The sequence below is a fragment of the Pseudophryne corroboree genome, chromosome 2 (genome assembly GCF_028390025.1).
Source record: "Pseudophryne corroboree isolate aPseCor3 chromosome 2, aPseCor3.hap2, whole genome shotgun sequence".
Lineage (NCBI taxonomy): Eukaryota > Metazoa > Chordata > Amphibia > Anura > Myobatrachidae > Pseudophryne > Pseudophryne corroboree.
In genome coordinates, this window is record NC_086445.1 from 68,087,634 (window position 1) to 68,111,805 (window position 24,172).

The 24,172-nt window shown below is 49.4% G+C and overlaps 1 protein-coding gene across 1 annotated transcript in view; it reads right to left on the reverse strand.

Annotated features, from left to right (window-relative positions):
- Positions 1-24,172, reverse strand: part of LOC134999189 (histone deacetylase complex subunit SAP30-like) — a 71,264-nt gene that overhangs the window by 7,684 nt on the left and 39,408 nt on the right. Inside the window, exon 2 of the mRNA XM_063951410.1 lies at positions 9,944-10,075. Within this exon, the coding sequence (XP_063807480.1) occupies positions 9,944-10,075 (132 nt within the window). The remainder of the gene's footprint in view (positions 1-9,943; positions 10,076-24,172) is intronic.

Sequence of the window (24,172 nt, forward strand, 5' to 3'; positions counted from 1 at the left end):
TAAAAATTATTTAATCACAATTCTGCTAAACTTTCGTTCGCAATTCTGCTAAGCTAAGATACACTCCCAGAGGGCAGCGGCCTAGCGTGTGCAATGCTGCTAAAAGCAGCTAGCGAGCGAACAACTCGGAATGACCCCCCTAGTACCATTAAACTCAAAGTTACAGCAAGGATTGTTTTTTATAGTTTCTGACTCTATGATACCATTACAAATGTCTTGCTTATGTCGTTTTCAGATCGCAACTTCTGGTCCCACCCGGGAATTTGAAACGAGTCCTTCCCGGGTGGGACCCGGCATTGGACCTTACACACCGCAATCCCGACCTGGCAATATGGTCGGGTTGCCTTCCGGGGGCGGGGATGGAGCCAGCATCGGGGGTGGGTGCGGAGGCAGCACTGCGAGATGAGCTCATCTCCACGCCGCCTCTCCCTATGCAGTGAACGGGTACCGGGTCGAATCGACCCGGGTAACCCGTTCACACTGCGCCTGATTACCGGGTCAGACAACCTGGAAATTCTGGTGTGACCCTTTCACACCGCACAGCGACCCGTGTCGACCTGGCAATATACCGAGTCGATACCGGGTTATTTCTGCAATGTGAAAGTATTATTATAGAGGCCGTCTAAACCCTTACCACAAAAACATTTATAAAATATCAGATATCAGAGCTGTAATGTCTGCTTTTCTAACTTTGTATGTCTGTAAAAGGCTAGTTGAACATACAATTCTGCAGCTAGAAGCTTTTCCCATCTCAATCTTAATAAGAGTACGCGCTGTCCTGGGAGCTAAAGGCATCACTAAAGGCCCGTACACACTGGTCGATATATTGGCCGTTCTCTTGAATGGCCGATACATCGCGGGACCGTTGGCCAGTGTGTACGGCCGTTACGTCTGTGAACTCCGTCGTTCACAGACGTATCGCGTCGGCCGCGCAGCACAGCCGACGGCCAATATATCTACCGATATATTGGCGCGTCGCTGTGTGTGTACGGGGCGGTTGGCTGCCCGCCCGTACACATGCTGCGGCGGCCGGCGGTGATTGACAGCTGAACTGGGCGGGCGTGTGTACACACCCGCCCAGTTCATGACGTCAGTCCCCGACGGATCGGGCAGTGTGTATGCTGAACACACTGCTCGATCCTTCCGTAGATATATCTGCAGATCAATTGATCTGCAGATATATCTATTAGTGTGTACCCACCTTAAGACAGAGGCCTTTCCAATCATTCACCATACAACCTTGTCCATGACTCATGACTTGCTTCTAGTGAGTTTACCGACTGCATTATCAGTGATTCTGGTCAAGCCTACAAAAATGCTGCCTTCACGATTTTGTAGGTTGCAAATACACGTTAAAAAGAACCTATCACCAGGGAAAATGTATGTCTTATTCATTATGCACTGTGCATGGGATCGATATGGAATCCCGGCGTATGGGACGCCAGCTGTCACTATCCCAAAAGCGGCATCCCATCCGCCAGAATGCCGGCAGCGGGGCGAGCGCATCGAGGCCCCTTGTGGGTTCACTTCGCTCACCACGCTGCGGACACGGTAGTTCGCTTCGTTCGCCACAGGTTCTATTCTCCCTCTATGGGTGTCGTGGACACCCACAAAGGGAGAATCACCTACCTCGCCAGTATTCCGGCGGCGAAATTGTACCCATTGGGATTTAGGCATCAGGATTGCGACCGCCAGGATCCCGACAGGTGGTATGTTAAATGCATACCCTGTGCATATAAAATACCCCGATGTCTTGCTGCGCATGCGCCGCTACCGCCATCGTCGCTACCAGGCCGACCCCCCCATTACGACTACCCTCCCGCGTGCCGCAGACCCCTCCCACCCCGCACGGTAAATATACTTACCAGTCCAGGGAGCTGGTGATCTCTGCTCCTGCAGGGCTGCCGGATCCTGTGCGTTGCTGTGACCCCCGTTGCTGTAAAGTGAGCTGCCATTTTGCAGCATCACTTTACTGCACCGGGGGCCACAGCGCAGCACATGAAGAACCCGGTGCCCGGCATCCCGCTGCAGAGCACCGATCACCGGCTCCCTGGACTGGTAAGTATGTTTTTTTTTTTCATTTTAAACAGTGATCAGCTTTTGTGTCCACTGGACACACAGAGCTGATCACTGGAGCCCAGTCCCCGCACAGCTTTCTTTGCCAGGATTTCGGAAAGTTCTCCTGCACATCTAGATGCCAAACACTTACCCAGTGGAGCAGGGCCGGTTCTTGGCCTTATGGCGCCCCGGGCAAAGTATAGGGGCGTGGCTTCAAATGGGGGCGTGGTCAGTTACGCCAGTAGTGCCCCCTGTAGCGCCGCTGAAAGAAAAAATAAAATAAAAAAAAGTATACTTACTATCCCCGTTCCTGATCCAGACCGCTGCAGACCTCCTCCGCCGGCGCCGCTCTTCTCCTCTCCTCGATCTATGGGATAGACGTTATTACGTCTCTCCCATAGAACAGCATAGACACTAGAGGTCAATTATGACCCCTAGTGTCTGTGCCACTATGCTGTGCGCGATGACGTCATCGCGCACCGCACAGCAAAGGTCCTCTCCATGAAGGGAAACTAGACGCTACGCGTCTGGTTCCCTTCAAAGCGGGGGGCACAGCGGCGGATCTTGCCATGGTGCGGCGCCCTCCGGATGGCGCCGCCCCGGGCAAAAGTCCTGCTTGCCCGTGGCAAGATCCGCCACTGCAGTGGAGTGGGCAGTCAGTGGGCTAGGTTCAGTTTACATCATTGTGCAGCCCAAAAAAACAAGGCCTTGTACAGTGATGCAGCAAGACTGCTGAACCTTATCAAGCAACCAAAAAGTTATTAGGTTAAATGACTCCAACTGGCACTTTACTGAGTAGAACTAGTTTAAGCACAGCCGTAGTATTTGCACTAATTAAATGAACCTGTTGTTTAACCCACTGTTTTATCATAATGTCCTTTAAATATATTCATTAGTATAGTGGCTTTTGGAAGCATTGAAGCGATGCTACAGTATGTTTAACCACATTGATTTCTTCTGTACATATAGACAGCCATAAATAATGGGTGAGTTCAACAGAAAGACAATCAATGGACAACTAATAGCTGAAAAACGATACTATACAAGCTGACAAAATCATATTATATATTAACGACCTCAATGTGTTTTTTTTAATGGATGCAGCTATTAGATTCCTTTTTCAGGTGAATCCCCCTCCTCTCAGCTGACAGGACTGTAGGTGTTCCACACTGAAAACCTCGTTCCTCCATAAAATTTACCCGTGCCTACGCCAGTAATGGTAACGCCTCCAGATTCAACACTTGGATAGAGCTTGATTGAATACACAGTTCAGTACATAAGCTTATTAGACAGCTGCCACTGAGGCCTGGCAGCCATCTAATCAGCTTTACAGATCTGCATATAGTGGCGGATTCTTTCAGACTTCTTTAGTCACAAGAAGTAATCATTCTTGGTGCTGGCAGGAATAAAACTTTACAAAACCTTGGAACCAGGGTTATGTCAATTGGAAAAAAAATAAGATTTTACTTACCGATAAATCTATTTCTCGTAGTCCGTAGTGGATGCTGGGGACTCCGTCAGGACCATGGGGAATAGCGGCTCCGCAGGAGACAGGGCACAAAAGTAAAAGCTTTAGGATCAGGTGGTGTGCACTGGCTCCTCCCCCCATGACCCTCCTCCAAGCCTCAGTTAGGATACTGTGCCCGGACGAGCGTACACAATAAGGAAGGATTTTGAATCCCGGGTAAGACTCATACCAGCCACACCAATCACACTGTACAACCTGTGATCTGAACCCAGTTAACAGCATGATAACAGCGGAGCCTCTGAAAAGATGGCTCACAATAATATTAACCCGATTTTTGTAACAATAACTATGTACAAGTATTGCAGACAATCCGCACTTGGGATGGGCGCCCAGCATCCACTACGGACTACGAGAAATAGATTTATCGGTAAGTAAAATCTTATTTTCTCTGACGTCCTAGTGGATGCTGGGGACTCCGTCAGGACCATGGGGATTATACCAAAGCTCCCAAACGGGCGGGAGAGTGCGGATGACTCTGCAGCACCGAATGAGAGAACTCCAGGTCCTCTTTAGCCAGGGTATCAAATTTGTAGAATTTTACAAACGTGTTCTCCCCCGACCACGTAGCTGCTCGGCAGAGTTGTAATGCCGAGACCCCTCGGGCAGCCGCCCAGGATGAGCCCACCTTCCTTGTGGAATGGGCCTTGACAGATTTAGGCTGTGGCAGGCCTGCCACAGAATGTGCAAGTTGAAATGTGCTACAAATCCAACGAGCAATCGTCTGCTTAGAAGCAAGAGCACCCAGTTTGTTGGGTGCATACAGGATAACAGCGAGTCAGTTTTCCTGACTCCAGCCGTCCTGGAACCTATATTTTCAGGGCCCTGACAACATCTAGCAACTTGGAGTCCTCCAAGTCCCTAGTAGCCGCAGGTACCACAATAAGCTGGTTCAGGTGAAACGCTGACACCACCTTAGGAAGAAACTGGGGACGAGTCCGCAGCTCTGCCCTGTCCGAATGGACAATCAGATATGGCTTTTGTGAGACAAAGCCGCCAATTCTGACACTCGCCTGGCCGAGGCCAGGGCCAACAGCATGGTCACTTTTCATGTGAGATATTTCAAATCCACAGATTTGAGCGGTTTAAAATGTGATTTGAGGAATCCCAGAACTACGTTGAGATCCCACAGTGCCACTGGAGGCACAAAAAGGGGGTTGTATATGCAATACTCCCTTGACAAACTTCTGGACTTCAGGAACTGAAGCCAATTCTTTCTGGAAGAAAATTGACAGGGCCGAAATTTGAACCTTAATGGACCCCAATTTGAGGCCCATAGACCAGGCCTGGCCAACCTGTGGCTCTCCAGATGCTGTGAAACTAAACATCCCTGCATGCCCTGCCACAGTTTTAGCATTCCCTAATAGCAATACTGTTGCAAAGCATGATGTGACTTGTAGTTTTACAACAGCTGGAGAGCCACAGGTTGGCCAGGCCTGCCATAGACACTCCTGTTTGCAGGAAATGCAGGAATCGACCGAGTTGAAATTTCTTCGTGGGGCCTTCCTGGCCTCACACCACGCAACATATTTTCGCCACATGTGGTGATAATGTTTTGCGGTCACCTCCTTCCTGGCTTTGACCAGGGTAGGAATGACCTCTTCCGGAATGCCTTTTTCCCTTAGGATCTGGCGTTCCACCGCCATGCCGTCAAACGCAGCCGCGGTAAGTCATGGAACAGACCTGGTACTTGCTGAAGCAAGTCCCTTCTTAGCGGCAGAGGCCATGAGTCCTCTGTGAGCATTTCTTGAAGTTCCGGGTGCCACGTCCTTCTTGGCCAATCCGGAGCCACGAGTATAGTTCTTACTCCTCTACGTCTTATAATTCTCAGTACCTTGGTTATGAGAAGCAGAGGAGGGAACACATACACCGACTGGTACACCCACGGTGTTACCAGAACGTCCACAGATATTGCTTGAGGGTCTCTTGACCTGGCGCAATACCTGTCCAGTTTTTTGTTCAGGCGGGACGCCATCATGTCCACCTTTGGTCTTTCCCAACGGTTCACAATCATGTGGAATACTTCCCGATGAAGTCCCCACTCTCCCGGGTGGAGGTCGTGCCTGCTGAGGAAGTCTGCTTCCCAGTTGTCCACTCCCGGAATGAACACTGCTGACAGTGCTATCACATGATTTTTCGCCCAGCGAAGAATCCTTGCAGTTTCTGCCATTGCCCTCCTGCTTCTTGTGCCGCCCTGTCTGTTTACGTGGGCGACTGCCGTGATGTTGTCCCACTGGATCAATACCGGCTGACCTTGAAGCAGAGGTCTTGCTAAGCTTAGAACATTGTAAATTGCCCTTAGCTCCAGTATATTTATGTGGAGAGAAGTCTCCAGACTTGATCACACTCCCTGGAAAATTTTTTCCTTGTGTGACTGCTCCCCAGCCTCTCAGGCTGGCATCCCTGGTCACCAGGACCCAGTCCTGAATGCCGAATCTGCGGCCCTTTAGTAGATGAGCACTCTGCAGCCACCGCAGAAGAAACACCCTTGTCCTTGGAGACAGGGTTATCCGCTGATGCATCTGAAGATGCGATCCGGACCATTTTTCCAGCAGATCCCACTGAAAAGTTCTTGCGTGAAATCTACCGAATGGAATCGCTTCGTAAGAAGCCACCATTTTTCCCAGGACCCTTGTGCAATGATGCACTGACACTTTTCCTGGTTTTAGGAGGTTCCTGACTAGCTCGGATAACTCCCTGGCTTTCTTCTCCGGGAGAAACACCTTTTTCTGGACTGTGTCCAGAATCATCCCTAGGAACAGCAGACGTGTCGTCGGAAACAGCTGCGGTTTTGGAATATTTAGAATCCACCCGTGCTGTCGTAGAACTACTTGAGATAGTGCTACTCCGACCTCCAACTGTTCTCTGGACCTTGCCCCTATCAGGAGATCGTCCATTTTCTTTGAAGAAGAATCATCATTTCGGCCATTACCTTGGTAAGGACCCGGGGTGCCGTGGACAATCCAACCGGCAGCGTCTGAAACTGATAGTGACAGTTCTGTACCACGAACCTGAGGTACCCTTGGTGAGAAGGGCAAATTGGGACATGGAGGTAAGCATCCCTGATGTCCCGGGACACCATATAGTCCCCTTCTTCCTGGTTCGCTATCACTGCTCTGAGTGACTCCATCTTGATTTGAACCTTTGTATGTAAGTGTTCAACTATTTCAGATTTAGAATAGGTCTCACCGAGCCGTCTGGCTTCAGTACCACAATATAGTGTGGAATAATACCCCTTTCCTTGTTGTAGGAGGGGTACTTTGATTATCACCTGCTGGGAATACAGCTTGTGAATTGTTTCCACTACTGCCTCCCTGTCGGAGGGAGACGTTGGTAAAGCAGACTTCAGGAACCTGCGAGGGGGAGACGTCTCGAATTTCCAATCTGTACCCCTGGGATACTACTTGTAGGATCCAGGGGTCCACTTGCGAGTGAGCCCACTGCGTGCTGAAACTCTTGAGACGACCCCCCCCACCGCACCTGAGTCCGCTTGTACGGCCCCAGCGTCATGCTGAGGACTTGGCAGAAGCGGTGGAGGGCTTCTGTTTCTGGGAATGGGCTGCCTGCTGCAGTCTTCTTCCCTTTCCTCTATCCCATGGCAGATATGACTGGCCTTTTGCCCGCTTGCCCTTATGGGGACGAAAGGACTGAGGCTGAAAAGACGTTGTCTTTTTCTCCTTTATACGGCAATACTTCCATGTGCCGTTTGGAATCTGCATCACCTGACCACTGTCGTGTCCATAAACAACTTCTGGCAGATATGGACATCGCACTTACTCTTGATGCCAGAGTGCAAATATCCCTCTGTGCATCTCGCATATATAGAAATGCATCCTTTAAATGCTCTATAGTAATAAAATACTGTCCCTGTCAAGGGTATCAATATTTTCAGTCAGGGAATCCGACCAAGCCACCCCAGCGCTGCACATCCAGGCTGAGGCGATCGCTGGTCGCAGTATAACACCAGTATGTGTGTATATACTTTTTAGGATATTTTCCAGCCTCCTATCAGCTGGCTCCTTGAGGGCGGCCCTATCTGGAGACGGTACCGCCACTTGTTTTGATAAGCGTGGTGAGCGCCTTATCCACCCTAAGGGGTGTTTCCCAACGCGCCCTAACTTCTGGCGGGAAAGGGTATACCGCCAATATTTTCTATCGGAGGAAACCCACGCATCATCACACACTTCATTTAATTTATCTGATTCAGGAAAAACTACAGGTAGTTTTTTCACACTCCACATAATACCCTTTTTTGTGGTACTTGTAGTATCAGAAATATGTAACACCTCCTTCATTGCCCTTAACAAGTAACGTGTGGCCCTAAAGGAAAATACGTTTGTTTCTTCACCGTCGACACTGGAGTCAGTGTCCGTGTCTGTGTCGACCGACTGAGGTAAAAGGACGTTTTAACGCCCCTGACGGTGTTTGAGACGCCTGGACAGGTACTAATTGGTTTGCCGGCCGTCTCATGTCGTCAACCTACCTTGCAGCGTGTTGACATTATCACGTAATTCCTTAAATAAGCCATCCATTCCGGTGTCGACTCCCTAGAGAGTGACATCACCATTACAGGCAATTGCTCCGCCTCCTCACCAACATCGTCCTCATACATGTCAACACACACGTACCGACACACAGCACACACACAGGGAATGCTCTGATAGAGGACAGGACCCCACTAGCCCTTTGGGGAGACAGAGGGAGAGTTTGCCAGCACACACCAAAAACGCTATAATTATACAGGGACAACCTTTATATAAGTGTTTTTCCCTTATAGCATTTTAATATATATATAGTCATATCGCCAAATAAGTGCCCCCCCTCTCTGTTTTAACCCTGTTTCTGTAGTGCAGTGCAGGGGAGAGCCTGGGAGCCTTCCCACCAGCATTTCTGTGAGGGAAAATGGCGCTGTGTGCTGAGGAGAATAGGCCCCGCCCCCTTTTCGGCGGGCTTCTTCTCCCGTTTTTCTGAGACCTGGCAGGGGTTAAATACATCCATATAGCCCCCAGGGGCTATATGTGATGTATTTTTAGCCAGAATAAGGTACTATCATTGCTGCCCAGGGCGCCCCCCCCCAGCGCCCTGCACCCTCAGTGACCGCTGCTATGAAGTGTGCTGGCAACAATGGCGCACAGCTGCAGTGCTGTGCGCTACCTTATGAAGACTGAAAAGTCTTCTGCCGCCGGTTTCTGGACCTCTTCACTTTTCGGCATCTGCAAGGGGGTCGGCGGCGCGGCTCCGGGACGAACCCCAGGGTGAGACCTGTGTTCCGACTCCCTCTGGAGCTAATGGTGTCCAGTAGCCTAAGAAGCCAATCCATCCTGCACGCAGGTGAGTTCACTTCTCTCCCCTAAGTCCCTCGATGCAGTGAGCCTGTTGCCAGCAGGACTCACTGAAAATAAAAAACCTAACAAAACTTTTACTCTAAGCAGCTCTTTAGGAGAGCCACCTAGATTGCACCCTTCTCGGCCGGGCACAAAAATCTAACTGAGGCTTGGAGGAGGGTCATGGGGGGAGGAGCCAGTGCACACCACCTGATCCTAAAGCTTTTACTTTTGTGCCCTGTCTCCTGCGGAGCCGCTATTCCCCATGGTCCTGACGGAGTCCCCAGCATCCACTAGGACGTCAGAGAAAGGTCAATTGGAAAAAAAAAAAGTTTGACATCATTTCTATAATACCTAAAATATATGCAAATAAATTTTATATATGGTCTCTATGCTAAACTAAACGGTTCTGCAGTTGAAATAAACAAAGTACATCTTAGTTATATCGGCATTATTTGCCTGCATAGCATTTATGAGTGAGTTCACAATGGAGGGAAAATCATTTAACAAATAAAATTGGCTGTTCACTGCTGTGTGTTCAAGGCAATGGCCTACAGAGGGTGTGCTACAGACGAGGGGTGCTCAGAAATACAGTATCAATTTTGCCCCTTTGTGGCTCCCATTCATGCTCTGCTTTTTTGACAGCAGGGAGGAGAAGAGACTGGAGGGGCACTGCTGTGCCCATATGGATTTATTTTATGGTGCCTGGCAATGTACTGTTCAGCCCCCGGTCACAGGCTGGAGGTTATATGAATGCCAGTATGTTTTTGGAGTGTGGGAGTAAACCCACACAAACCCGGGTAGAATATACAAACTCCAGACAGTGGACCATGGCTGGGAATTGAAGTCATGATTCACTGCACTCCCTATGTCTGATCCTAGGATACTGCAGCAGCGGTGCCTACCATGTGCTACCTGCACTCAGAACAGGAACGCGTAGGGAAAATTGTAAACAGACTAGTATCTGAAAGGCAGCAGATGTGTTTTTGGTTTTATATAAAAAATTAATAAAAAAAAAAACATCAGAAAGGTGTACCTCTGGGGTATCTGCATCATGAACCGGAGAGTCACCTTCATCATCATCATCATCACTACCCTTCCTTTTTCGTCTGTTTCTTACACTCTGAATTAAGTTCTTGTGGAAATCGCAAATATAAAGATGTCTCGCCTAAGTAAATAAAAATGCAAAATTATATATTTTGTAACAAAAACTGAATGACAATCACAGCTAGGCAATTCGATATAACTGAACAGTTCTAAATATAAAATATAATGCAGTACATTTCTAAGGATAGTAGAAGTTACCAAGTAGTTCCGGGAGTACATCATAAAGCAGGGGTGGCCAACCAGTCAGAGACACAGAGCCAAGAAATCTTGTTAGGTATATCAAAGAGCCAACTTCGAGCCGAAGACGCACTTGCAAAAATGGGGTGTGACCTTGTGCCTGCTAGGCCACGCCCCTGGTATAAAATACATTGAAAAAGCCAGATCCAACATAAAATACAATGAAAAAGCCACTTCTACATCAAATAATTGATAAGCCAGATCCGCATAATATATATTGAAAAAGTCAGATTCATATAATACACTTCAGTTCCCCCATGTGTCACTCCAGCCAGCAGCCTCCTGTGTCACTCCAGCCAGCAGCCTCTTGTGTCACCCTATGCGTATTTGGCTCCCTCAGTTCTCAGTCTACGTAGTGCTGCTGCATGTCTGGCTGGAGTGCAGCGGTTTACAGATCTCTTGTGGTCACGTGACTTTGAGTGTTGGGAGCCACATTTGAATAAAGAAAGAGCCACGCGTTGGCCACCACTGTCATAAAGGATAAGTAAACCAAACCTGCGGCGGGATGTAATGGAATCTGAGATCGCTGGACATGTGGGATGCCGGTCGATCTCGGGCGTTTTGCCTTGTAAATGTTTGCCCCTTTAAAAAAATGACCGAGATCTGCCATGCACAAAATGTTTAGTATTAACAATAGCCATCAATACAGTTGTCATAGCATTTTATTGTATTTTATACACAAATTTTCAACTGTGCTGGCAGGTTAAATCCCTTCCTACAGTCCGTGCAGGGGAAAAGTACTCTGTCACTTGCTACTCTTGTGTCTATCTACATTCTATCCAATTACTTACACTTCTGTTCTATCCAATTACCCCCATCCCCCACCAAACACACACACATCCCCCTATTCTACCAGATAAACTCCCATCCTTTGAAATTCACTCAAACTTATTTATTTTACATTCCTGCTCAAGAAACCATCTGACCACAAGACCATCATTACTGTGTCACTGGATCATGGGGGTGATTCCGAGTTGTTCGCTCGCTAGCTGCTTTTAGCAGCATTGCATACCCCAGGCCGCCGCCCTCTGGGAGTGTATCTTAGCTTAGCAGAATTGCGAACGAAAGATTAGCAGAATTGCGAATAGAAAATTCTTAGCAGTTTCTGAGTAGCTCCAGACCTACTCACAGATTGCGATCAGCTCAGCCCGTTTCGTTCCTGGTTTGACGTCACAAACATGCCCAGCTTTCGGCCAGCCACTTCCCCGTTTCTCCAGACACTCCCGCGTTTTATTCTGGCACGCCTGCGTTTTTCCGCACACTCCCAGAAAACGGTCAGTTTCCGCCCAGAAACACCCACTTCCTGTCAATCACACTCCGATCACTTCAACGATGAAAAATCTTCGTTCGGACGTGAGTAATCTACTAAGTTTTGCGCTAAAATACTTACCGCATGTGCACTGCGTACCATGCGCATGCGCATTTTTGCCTTAATCGTTCCGTTGTGAAAATCGGCAACGAGCGAACAACTCGGAATGACCCCCCATATACCATACCCCCCTATTTCTCCATGTGCAGATTCGGGATCGGAAATGTGGTGAAGCCTCATTATGAAGGGGGCAGAGCCTCATGGTAACCCCGTTTACCCTGCACTGCATCCATTCACCTTCTGTTCTGCTATGCAGAGCAGCAAAAACAGTTCTTCCCCCCCCAGCATCCCCCCCGCAGTACAGTACGCCCGCTGGTGGGACGGTGGGTCAGTAACAGAAAAATGGGGAGGTATGCATATACGTACCACTAATCAAATTTACCACTGTAATCTGGCGGGACCAGTAAGCAATGAAGGGCACTCACCGTCATGTATCAAATTCCTATTTCATACATTGTAGCTTGCCAGCTCTTTGCTGGAGATATAATTAAATGTCAGGTCTTGAAGGAAACTGTAACGATGTGCTTCCGTACATATCTCTGGATAGTACGGTACTGTACCCACCAAATACTTTTGCTCACATCTCTGGGGTGCACTGGTGTATTAGTACCATAAGATCCTGTTGGACCTTGCCATGGTCGGATTAGAATAGAACACATGTTCTCAAACTCGGTCCTCAGGACCCCACACGGTGCATGTTTTGCAGGTCTCCTCACAGAATCGCAAGTGAAGTAATTAGCTCCACCTGTGGACCTTTTAAAATGTGTCAGTGAGTAATTAATACACCTGTGCACCTGCTGGGTTACCTGCAAAACATGCACTGTGTGGGGTCCTGAGGACCGAGTTTGAGAACCACTGGAATAGAAAATCAGCCTGGGAAATTTATGGAAGCAGCCCTAATGGGGGTGCGGGCTGATGAGGAGGTGGGATCCCTCATAGGACCTGATTGTACGCAAATGCATCCTCCCTTGCATCTTTTGCTGCAGGCTAGGGGCAGATTGGGAACTAAAAGTGGCCCTGTAAAATTTTGTAGCAGTGATTGACATGGACAGCACAAAAGGTATAACATACCGTGTAGCTATGGCAGCATCACTGGATGGCAGAGTTGCTGTACTGCAGAGATGGAATACCAGAATGAATGGGGACAATGCAACGTATTGAGGGGGTAAATCAGAGTTGATCGCAGCAGCAAATTTGTTAGCAGTTGGGCAAATCCAGGGCCCTCATTCCGAGTTGTTCGCTCGCTAGCTGCTTTTAGAAGCATTGCAAACGGTAGGCCGCCGCCCTCTGGGGGTGTATCTTAGCTTAGCAGAATAGCGAACGAAAGATTAGCAGAACTGCTACTAAATAATTCTTTGCAGTTTCTGAGTAGCTCCAGACCTACTCACAGATTGCGATCAGCTCAGTCCGTTTAGTTCCTGGTTTGACGTCACAAACACGCCCTGCGTTCGGCCAGCCACTCCCCCGTTTCTCCAGCCACTCCTGCGTTTTTCACTGGCACGCCTGCGTTTTTTAGCACACTCCCGGAAAACGCTCAGTTACCACCCAGAAACGCCCCTTTCCTGTCAATCATTCACCGATCAGCAGTGCCACTGAAAAGCGTCGCACGAACATCAGCAAATCTACAAAGTTTTGTGTTAAATAACTTAGCGCATGCGCGCTGCATACCATGCGCATGCGCATTTTCCACCTAATCGCTGCGTTGCGAAAAACGTCAACGAGCGATCAACTCGGAATGACCACCCATGTGCACTGCAGGTGTGACAGATGTAACATTTGCAGAGAGAGTTAGATTTGGATGGGTTATTTTGTTTCTGTGCCGGGTAAAACGAGTTTTATGGTAAGAACTTACCTTTGTTAAAACTCTTTCTGCGAGGTACACTGGGCTCCACAAGGAATGGACAATGGGGTGTAGAGTAGGATCTTGATCCGAGGCACCAACAGGCTCAAAGCTTTGACTGTTCCCAGAATGCATAGCGCCGCCTCCTCTATAACCCTGCCTCCCTGCACAGGACCTCAGTTTTTAGTTAACCAGCCCAATGCAGTAGCAGGAAAAGAGACGACAACGGTTAGTAGCCACAACACCGCATTCTCACGACAGGAGACGTGTCAGTGGCTAATGCCATACCAACCCGAAGAAGCTAAGTGCGTCAGGGTGGGCGCCTTGTGGAGCCCAGTGTACCTCGCAGAAAGAGTTTTAACAAGGGTAAGTTCTTACCATAAAACTCGTTTTCTGCTGCGGGGTACACTGGGCTCCACAAGTCTGGACAATGGGGATGTCCTAAAGCAGTTCCTTATGGGAGGGGACGCACTGTAGCGGGCACAAGAACCCGGCGTCCAAAGGAAGTATCCTGGGAAGCGGCAGTATCGAAGGCATAGAACCTTATGAACGTGTTCACAGAGGACCACGTAGCCGCCTTGAACAATTGTTCAAGGGTCGCACCACGTTGGGCCGCCCAAGAAGGTCCAATAGACCGGGTAGAATGGGCCTTAATGTGATCAGGAGCAGAGAGACCAGCCTTCACATAAGCATGTGCAATCACCATTCTAATCCATCTGGCCAGAGTTTGCTTGTGAGCAGGCCAGCCCCGTTTGTGAAACCCAAACACAACAAAAAGAGAATCAGATTTCCTAATAGGAGCAGTTCTCTTCACATAGATACGGAGAGCCCGTACCACATCCAAAGACTGCTCTTTGGGAGACAGATCAGGAGAAACAAGCGCCGGAACTACAATCTCCTGATTAAGGTGGAACGAAGAAACCACCTTAGGTAGATAGCCGGGACGAGTCCTAAGGACCGCCCGGTCACGGTGAAATATCAGATATGGGGAACTACAGGACAAGGCTCCCAAATCCGACACTCTTCTAGCTGAGGCAATAGCCAGCAGAAACACCACCTTAAGGGAAAGCCACTTAAAGTCAGCTGAACCAAGAGGTTCAAACGGAGACTCTTGTAACGCCTCCAAAACCACCGAAAAGTCCCAAGGAGCCACAGGCAGGACATAGGGAGGTTGGATACGCAACACGCCCTGAGTAAAGGTATGCACATCAGGTAAGGTCGCAATTTTTCTCTGAAACCACACCGACAAGGCAGATATTTGAACCTTGAGGGAGGCCAGACGCAGGCCTAAGTCCAGGCCCTGCTGAAGAAACGCCAACAACTTGGCTATACTAAACTTGGAAGCGTCATAATCGTTAGATGCGCACCAAACAAAGTAAGAATGCCAGACCCTATAGTAAATCTGAGCCGAAGCCGGTTTCCGGGCCCGCAACATAGTTTGAATGACCGCCTCAGAAAACCCTTTAGCCCTTAAGACGGAAGCTTCAAGAGCCACGCCGTCAAAGACAGCCGGGCTAGGTCCTGGTAGACACAGGGGCCCTGAACGAGGAGGTCTGGGCGTTGTGGAAGTATAATTGGACGCTCTGACGATAGGCCTTGCAGGTCTGAGAACCAGTGCCGTCTGGGCCACGCTGGATCTATGAGAAGCAGAATTGCTTTTTCTTGCTTGAACTTCCGAATTACCCTGGGCAGGTGTGACACCGGAGGGAACACATACGGCAGCCGAAACCTCCATGGTACCGCCAGCGCATCCACGAATGCTGCTTGAGGATCCCTTGTCCTTGCTCTGAAGACCGGAACCTTGTGATTGTGTCGAGACGCCATCAGATCTACGTCTGGAAGGCCCCACCTTTCCACTAGGAGTTGAAACACTTCTGGATGGAGGCCCCACTCGCCGGCATGCACGTCCTGACTCCCGGAATGAATATTGCCGATATGGCCGGTAGATGGCGTTCTGCCCACTGTAGAATCCGTGAGACTTCATTGCTAGTCGGCTTCGAGTGCCGCCTTGATGATTTATGTAAGGCACTGTAGTGGCGTTGTCTGACTGTACTTGAACAGGATGGTTCTGAATTAAATTAAATGCTGGGCTAGGTTCAAGGCATTGAAGACCGCCCTCAACTCCAGAATATTGATCCGAGAGGAGGGACTGCTCCTTGGTCCACCGCCCCTGAAGGGAGTGTTGCTCCAGCACCGCGCCCCAACCTCTTAGACTGGCAACTGTCGTCAACAGGACCCAGTCGGATATCCAGAACGGACGGCCCCTGCACAGTTGTTGGTCCCGGAGCCACCAGAGCAGCGACAGACGGACCTCCGGAGTCAATGAGATCATTTGAGACCTGATCCGGTGAGGTAGGCCATCCCATTTGGCTAGAATCAGCCTCTGAAGATGGCGAGAGTGAAATTGAGCATACTCCACCATGTCGAATGCTGACACCATGAGGCCCAGCACCTGCATCGCCGAATGTATCGACACTTGCGGACGAGATAGCAAGCAACGAATCCTGTCCTGAAGCTTCAGGACTTTCTCCTGACACAAGAACAACCTCTGGTTGTGAGTGTCTAATAGCGCTCCCAGATGCACCATGCTCTGAACAAGGGATCAGGGATGACTTCTTCCAGTTGATGAGCCACCCGTGGGCTTGCAGAAACCGGACCATCACATCTAGATGACGCAGGAGTAGTTCTGGGGAATTTGCCAGGATTAACAAGTCATCCAAATACGGCAGTATCCTGACCCCTTGACAGCAGAGTACCACCGTCATCACTGCCACGACTTTTGTAAAGACTCGCGGAGCCGTTGTTAAACCAAAAGGTGATGCCCGAAACTGGTAATGGCAGTTGCCAATCGCAAATCTCAGGTATTGCTGATGAGACACTGCTATAAGAATATGCAGGTAAGCATCCTGTATATCGAGGGAGACCATGAAGTCCCCAGGTTCCAAGACCAGAACAATAGAGCGAAGGGTTTCCATCCGGAACTTGGAAACCTTCACAAACCTGTTCAATGCCTTGAGGTTGAGAATGGGCTGGGAGGACCCATTCGTTTTCGGGACTAGAAACAGCGGAGAATAGTACCCCCGGCCCCTCTGCGCAACAGGCACCTGTACTACGACTCCTGTATCCAGGAGGGTCTGTACCACCGAATGTATAGTGTTTGCCTTTGTCTTTTCTAATGGGACATCTGTCTGGCAAAATCGATGAGGGGGTCGGTTTTTGAAGGCTATGGCGTAACCTCGAGTGACGACTTCCCGTACCCAGGCATCTGAAGTGGCCTTCAACCATTCCTGGGTATACCCTAGAAACCGGCCCCCCACCCTGGGATCCCCCAGAGGGAGGCCCGCCCTGTCATGCGGCAGGCTTATCGGTCTTGGAAGCTGGCTGACGGGCAGCCCAGGCTCTTTTGGGCTTTGGCTTGCCAGGTTTGGAAGTACGGGCCTGTTTGTGGTACGCCTGACCTTTTGCTTTACCTGAAGGACGAAAGGGGCGAAAGGAAGTACCTTTAACCTTCGACACAGAAGGAGCAGTACTTGGCAGACAGGCAGTTTTGGCAGTAGCCAAGTCAGCCACAATCTTATTTAAATCCTCCCCAAACAGAATATCTCCCTTAAAAGGGAGTACCTCCAGGGTTTTTCTAGAGTCCAGATCCACAGACCAGGATCTCAGCCACAATATCCGGCGAGCCAGGACTGACGTAGTAGAGGCCTTGACTGCCAGGATACCGGCATCAGAAGCCGCCTCATTAATATAACGAGAAGCTGTGACAATATAAGACAAGCATTGTCTAGCATGGTCAGAGGAGATTTCAGCATCTAACTCCAAGGCCCATGCTTCAATGTCCTCTGCAGCCCAAGTAGCTGCAATAGTGGGCCTTTGTGCAGCACCCGTGAGGGTGTAAATCACTTTCAGACAACCCTCCACACGTTTATCCGTAGGCTCTTTTAGAAACGTGACGGTGGTGACCGGTGGAGCTGAGGAAACCACCATCCTAGCCACATGTGAGTCCACTGGAGGAGGCGTTTCCCAATTCTTAGACAGCCCCGCACCCGGGTTTTCCCAGGGTTCCTGACGTATATCAATTATGTGGTCAGAGTGAGGTAAAACTTGTTTAATCACTTTCTGACGCTTGAACCTATCTGGTTTCTTAGGAGGAACGGATGGCTCGGGATCATCCGTAATCTGTAAAATTAACTTAATAGCCTCCAAAAGATCAGGAACATCCACATGTGAACTACCCTCCCCATCAGCCGTATCTGAGTCAGAACCTGTGGGGTCAGTGTAAGTGCCGTCTTCATCCGACGAGGTGTCAGTGACAGCAGTGGATTGTGAGGAGACAAGCGCTCGCTTAGAGGACCCCTTGGACGTAGGCGAGCGACGGTCAGACTTTTTAGTAGTCAGGGACTGGTTCAACTTCTTTATTTGAGCAGATAAATCGTCCGCCCATGGCGGGTTAGCTGCAGGGACCACAAACGGTTGCACTGGCATTGGGGGTCCCATAGGGGGTGTTAGTTTATGAACTAGCGTATGCAGAAGCGTGGAAAAAGCGGCCCACGGCTGGTCATTATTTGCCCCTGTTGCCACCGTCCCACTGGGGGGCCCCCAGAACCAGAGCCCAAAGCTGCTATATTCTCCTCATAGGTATCTGCGGCTTCAGCAACACCGGCAGTGTGTTCAGCCCCAGAACCGTTACCCTCAGAAGCAGACATGATATAACTTGCAGTATCAGGTAACACAGTACAATTTGTCAGCAGCACAATACCTCTAGCCCAAACCCCTGCGCAGTGTAGTCAGCACCAGCAGAGATAAAGGAGAGATATGATGACTAAATCTCAGAGAAAAATACGTAATACAGTATATCTTTGTGAAAATCCTATATTAGATAAAACCTAACGCACCAAGCCCCCTCAGGTTATAGAATATAGGGATAGCAGGTTGAGTGAAAGACACGAAATGGACAGCACTCAGCTATCAAATGCACACACAAATAGTCACAGTCTGTACAATGCAGAGGTTATTACTAACAATAATACTGCACTGGACTAGCTTACACAGCTATATAACAATAGATATAACAGTACACAGTAAGCACTGGATGTATATCACAGGGTAATTGTACTAGGAAACCCTGACTAAATGCACTCTTTCTTAACTAACACTGACTAAAAAAGGCAGGTAGAATACTTAAGTGTCTTGTAAAGTCACAGCACTGACAACCAGGCGGCTTTACATAGGAGGATTTGCCCAAGCATTCCCAGGAACAGTGAGCTGAGGGATAATGGCGCCGTAGACACTGCCAGGGAGTGAGGGAGAGACAGATATGCAGCTCCAGGGCGGGAACATTTGCAGAAAATGGGGCCCTGGGGCTGGGGGAGGGGCTTCAGGTCCAAGCTCTATCCCCCTGCTGGCAAAACCACCGGGTACTGCGGGCTCTAATAAAATGGTTTATAGAGAAAACCTGACCTGTCCCATGCCCTGGTGATCTAGTGGGATCGCCTGTATAGCCACAGTGTCCACCGCCAGCGTGCGCGACCCGTCTCCCACTGACCGCGCCGGATCGCGATAAAGACCGGGTCCCCGCAAGCGGGACCCACTTACCACCTCCCAAAGCGCGGCCACGCGATCCTGGAGAGCCCCCCGTCGTGTGTGTCTGACAAGAAGAAAACCGGAGCCTCCTGCTGTGGTTACCCGGCAACCAGGGCTCGGGAGTGTACAGCGCAGCTGGGTAGAGCGGGAGCTGCAGCCGTGAATGTCCACTGACATGTAACACTGCTGCTGCCCTTGAAGTCTTCACTTTTTTTCCTCAGATAAAAAGCTCTTCTTAGGGCTGCCTGGAGCAGCCCCTCTGTTAAGTGCCTGCTACTGCAGCACCAACTACAAAACTAAGATCCTGTGCAGGGAGGCGGAGTGATATAGGAGGCGGCGCTATGCATTCTGGGAACAGTCAAAGCTTTGAGCCTGTTGGTGCCTCGGATCAAGATCCTACTCTACACCCCATTGTCCATTCCTTGTGGAGCCCAGTGTACCCCGCAGCAGAAATACTGGCTGCTTTATTTTTACACTGCAATTTAGATTTCAGTTTGAACACACCCCACCCAAATCTAACTCTCTCTGCACATGTTACATCTGCCCCCCTTGCTGTGCACATGGTTTTGCCCAACTGCTAACAAATTTGCTGCTGCGATCAACTCTGAATTAGGCCCTGAGTGCGGTGGTCTGCCTGTCATGTGAGGGGTGGGGCTAGGGCCGGATTAAGGGCCACATGGCCATGAGCTGAAAATATTCAAGGGCCTATTGTGAGAAACAGGGGAGGTGTGATCAGTGCTGTGTGGGTGTGGCTAGAACCACGTGGACATGTACATCTTCTACACTATCAGCTCCAATGTCACCCTAAATATGTAAAAATATAAAAATTCCATCATATTATGAGAAAAAATAAGAATTTACTTACCGATAATTCTATTTCTCATAGTCCGTAGTGGATGCTGGGGACTCCGTAAGGACCATGGGGAATAGCGGCTCCGCAGGAGACTGGGCACATCTAAAGAAAGCTTTAGGACTAACTGGTGTGCACTGGCTCCTCCCCCTATGACCCTCCTCCAAGCCTCAGTTAGGATACTGTGCCCGGACGAGCGTACACAATAAGGAAGGATTTTGAATCCCGGGTAAGACTCATACCAGCCACACCAATCACACCGTATAACTTGTGATCTGAACCCAGTTAACAGTATGATAACAGAGGAGCCTCTGAAAAGATGGCTCCCAACAATAATAACCCGATTTTTGTAACAATAACTATGTACAAGTATTGCAGACAATCCGCACTTGGGATGGGCGCCCAGCATCCACTACGGACTATGAGAAATAGAATTATCGGTAAGTAAATTCTTATTTTCTCTAACGTCCTAAGTGGATGCTGGGGACTCCGTAAGGACCATGGGGATTATACCAAAGCTCCCAAACGGGCGGGAGAGTGCGGATAACTCTGCAGCACCGAATGAGAGAACTCCAGGGTCCTCCTCAGCCAGGGTATCAAATTTGTAGAATTTAGCAAACATGTTTGCCCCTGACCAAGTAGCTGCTCGGCAAAGTTGTAAAGCCGAGACCCCTCGGGCAGCCGCCCAAGATGAGCCCACTTTCCTTGTGGAATGGGCTTTTACAGATTTTAGCTGTGGCAGGCCTGCCACAGAATGTGCAAGCTGAATTGTACTACAAATCCAACGAGCAATAGTCTGCTTAGAAGCAGGAGCACCCAGCATGTTGGGTGCATACAGGATAAACAGCGAGTCAGATTTCCTGACTCCAGCCGTCCTGGAAACATATTTTCAGGGCCCTGACAACATCCAGCAACTTGGATTCCTCCAAGTCCCTAGTAGCCGCAGGCACCACAATAGGTTGGTTCAGGTGAAAACGCTGGAACCACCTTAGGGAGAAACTGAGGACGAGTACTCAATTCCCCCTGTCCGAATGGAAAATCAGATAAGGGCTTTTACAGGATAAAGCCGCCAATTCTGACACGCGCCTGGCCCAGGCCAGGGCCAACAGCATGACCACTTTCCATGTGAGATATTTTAACTCCACAGATTTAAGTGGTTCAAACCAATGTGACTTTTGGAACCCAAACTACATTGAGATCCCAAATTGCCACTGGAGGCACAAAAGGAGGCTGTATATGCAGTACCCCTTTTACAAACGTCTAACTTCAGGGACTGAAGCTAGTTCTTTTTTGGAAGAAAATTGACAGGGCCGAAATCTGAACCTTAATGGACCCCAATTTCAGGCCCATAGACTCTCCTGTTTGCAGGAAATGTAGCAATCGACCCAGTTGAATTTCCTCCGTCGGGCCTTACTGGCCTCGCACTACGCAACATATTTTCGCCAATTGCGGTGATAATGTTTTTGCGGTTACATCCTTCCTGACTTTGATCAGGATAGGGATGACTTCATCCGGAATGCCTTTTTTCCTTCAGGATCCGGTGTTCAACCGCCATGCCGTCAAACGCAGCCGCGGTAAGTCTTGGAACAGACAGGGTCCTTGCTGGAGCAGGTCCCTTCTTAGAGGTAGAGGCCACGGATCCTCCGTGAGCCTCTCTTGAAGTTCCGGTTACCAAGTCCTTCTTGGCCAATCCGGAGCCACGAATATAGTGCTTTCTCCTCTCCATCTTATCAATCTCAGTACCTTGGGTATGAGAGGCAGAGGAGGGAACACATACACTGACTGGTACACCCACTGTGTTACCAGAGCGTCTACAACTATTGCCTGAGGGTCTCTTGACCTGGCGCAATACCTGTCGAGTTTTTTAATCATGTGGACGACTTCTGGGTGAAGTCCCCACTCTCCCGGGTGGAGGTCGTGCTGAGGAAGTCTGCTTCCCAGTTGTCCACTCCCGGAATGAATACTGTTGACAGTGCTATCACATGATTTTCCGCCCAGCGAAGAATCCTTGCAGCTTCTGCCATTGCCCTCCTGCTTCTTGTGCCACCCTGTCTGTTTACGTGGGTGACTGCCATGATGTTGTCCGACTGGATCAACACCGGCTGACCTTGAAGCAGAGGTCTCGCTAAGCTTAGAGCATTGTAAATGGCCCTTAGCTTCAGGATATTTATGTGAAGTGATGTATCCAGGCTTGACCCTAAGCCCTGGATATTCCTTCCCTGTGTGACTGCTCCCCAGCCTCGCAGGCTGGCATCCGTGGTCACCAGGACCCAGTCCTGAATGCCGAATCTGCGGCCCTCTAGAAGATGAGCACTCTGCAACCACTACAGGATGGATACCCTTGTCCTTGGCGACAGGGTTATCCGCTGATGCATCTGAAAATGCGACCCGGACCATTTGTCCAGTAGGTTCCACTGGAAAGTTCTTGCGTGGAATCTAACGAATGGGATTGCTTCGTAGGAAGCCACCATTTTTACCCAGAACCCTTGTGCATTGATGCACTGAGACTTGGTTCGGTTTTAGGAGGTTCCTGATTAGCTCGGATAACTCCCTGGCTTTCTCTTCCGGGAGAAACACCTTTTTTCTGGACTGTGTCCAGGATCATCCCTAGGAAACAGAAGACAAGTCGTCGGAACCAGCTGCGATTTTGGAATATTGAGAATCCAATCGTGCTGCCGCAACACTACCTGAGATAGTGCTACACCGACCTCCAACTGTTCCCTGGATCTTACCCGTATCAGGGAATCGTCCAAGTAAGGGATAACTAAAATTCCCTTCCTTCGAAGGGATATCATTTCGTCCATTACCTTGGTAAAGACCCGGGGTGCCGTGGACCATCCCTACGGCAGCGTCTGAACTGATAGTGACAGTTCTGTACCATAACCTGAGGTACCCTTGGTGAGAAGGGTAAATTTTGACATGAAGGTAAGCATCCTTGATGTCCCGAGACATCATGTAGTCCCCTTCTTCCAGGTTCGCAATCACTGCTCTGAGTGACTCAATCTTGAATTTGAACCTCTGTATGTAAGTGTTCAAAGATTTTAGATTTTAGATTTAGAATCGGTCTCACCGAGCCGTCTGGCTTCGGTACCACAATAGTGTGGAATAATACCCCGTTCCCTGTTGCAGGAGGGGTACCTCGATTATCACCTGCTGGGAATACAGCTTGTGAATGGCTTCCAAAACTGCCTCCCTGTCAGAGGGAGACGTCGGTAAAGCCGACTTTTGGAAACGGCGAGGGGGAGACGTCTCGAATTCCAATATGTACCCCTGAGATATTACCTGAAGGATCCAGGGGTCTACTTGCGAGTGAGCCCACTGCGCACTGAAATTCATTGAGAACAGGCCCCCACCGTGCCTGAGCTTGTAAAGCCCTAGCGTCATACTGAGGGCTTGGCAGAGGCGGGAAAGGGTTTCTGTTCCTGGGAACTGGCTGATCTCTACAGCCTTTTTCCTCTCCCTCTGTCACGAGCAGAAAAGAGGAACCTTTTGTCCGCTTGCCAAAAAAGGACTGCGCCTGATAATACGGCGTCTTATTTTGAGAGGCGACCTTTGGGTACAAACGTGGATTTCCCAGCTGTTGCCGTGGCCACCAGGTCTAAAAGACCGACCCCAAATGTCCCCTTTCAAAGGCAATACTTCCAAATGCCGTTTGGAATCCGCATCACCTGACCATTTTACTGGTAGACTTGGACAACGCACTTATACTTGATGCCAGTCGGCAATTATTCCGCTGTGCATCATGCATATATAGAAATGCATCTTTTAAATGCTCTATAGGCAATAATATACTATCCTTATCTAGGATATCAATATTTCCAGTCAGGGAATCCGACCATGCCAACCCAGCACTGCACCTCCAGGCTAAGGCGATAGCTGGTCGCAGTATAACACCAGTATGTGTGTAAATACCTTTTTGGATACCCTCCTGCTTTCTATCAGCAGGATCCTTAAGGGCGGCCATCTCATGAGAGGGTAGAGCCCTTGTTCTTACCAGCGTGTGAGCGCCTTATCCCCCCTAGGGGGTGTTTCCCAACGCACCCTAACCTCTGGCGGGAAAGGGTATGCAGCCAATACTTTTTAAGAAATTTGTTATCGGGGGGAAACCCACGCATCATCACACACCTCATTTTATTTCTCAGATTCAGGAAAACTACAGGTAGTTTTTCCCTCACCGAACATAATACCCCTTTTTGGTGGTACTCGTATTATCGGAAATGTATAAAAACATTTTCCATTGTCTCAATCATGTAACGTGTGGCCCTACTGGAAATCACGG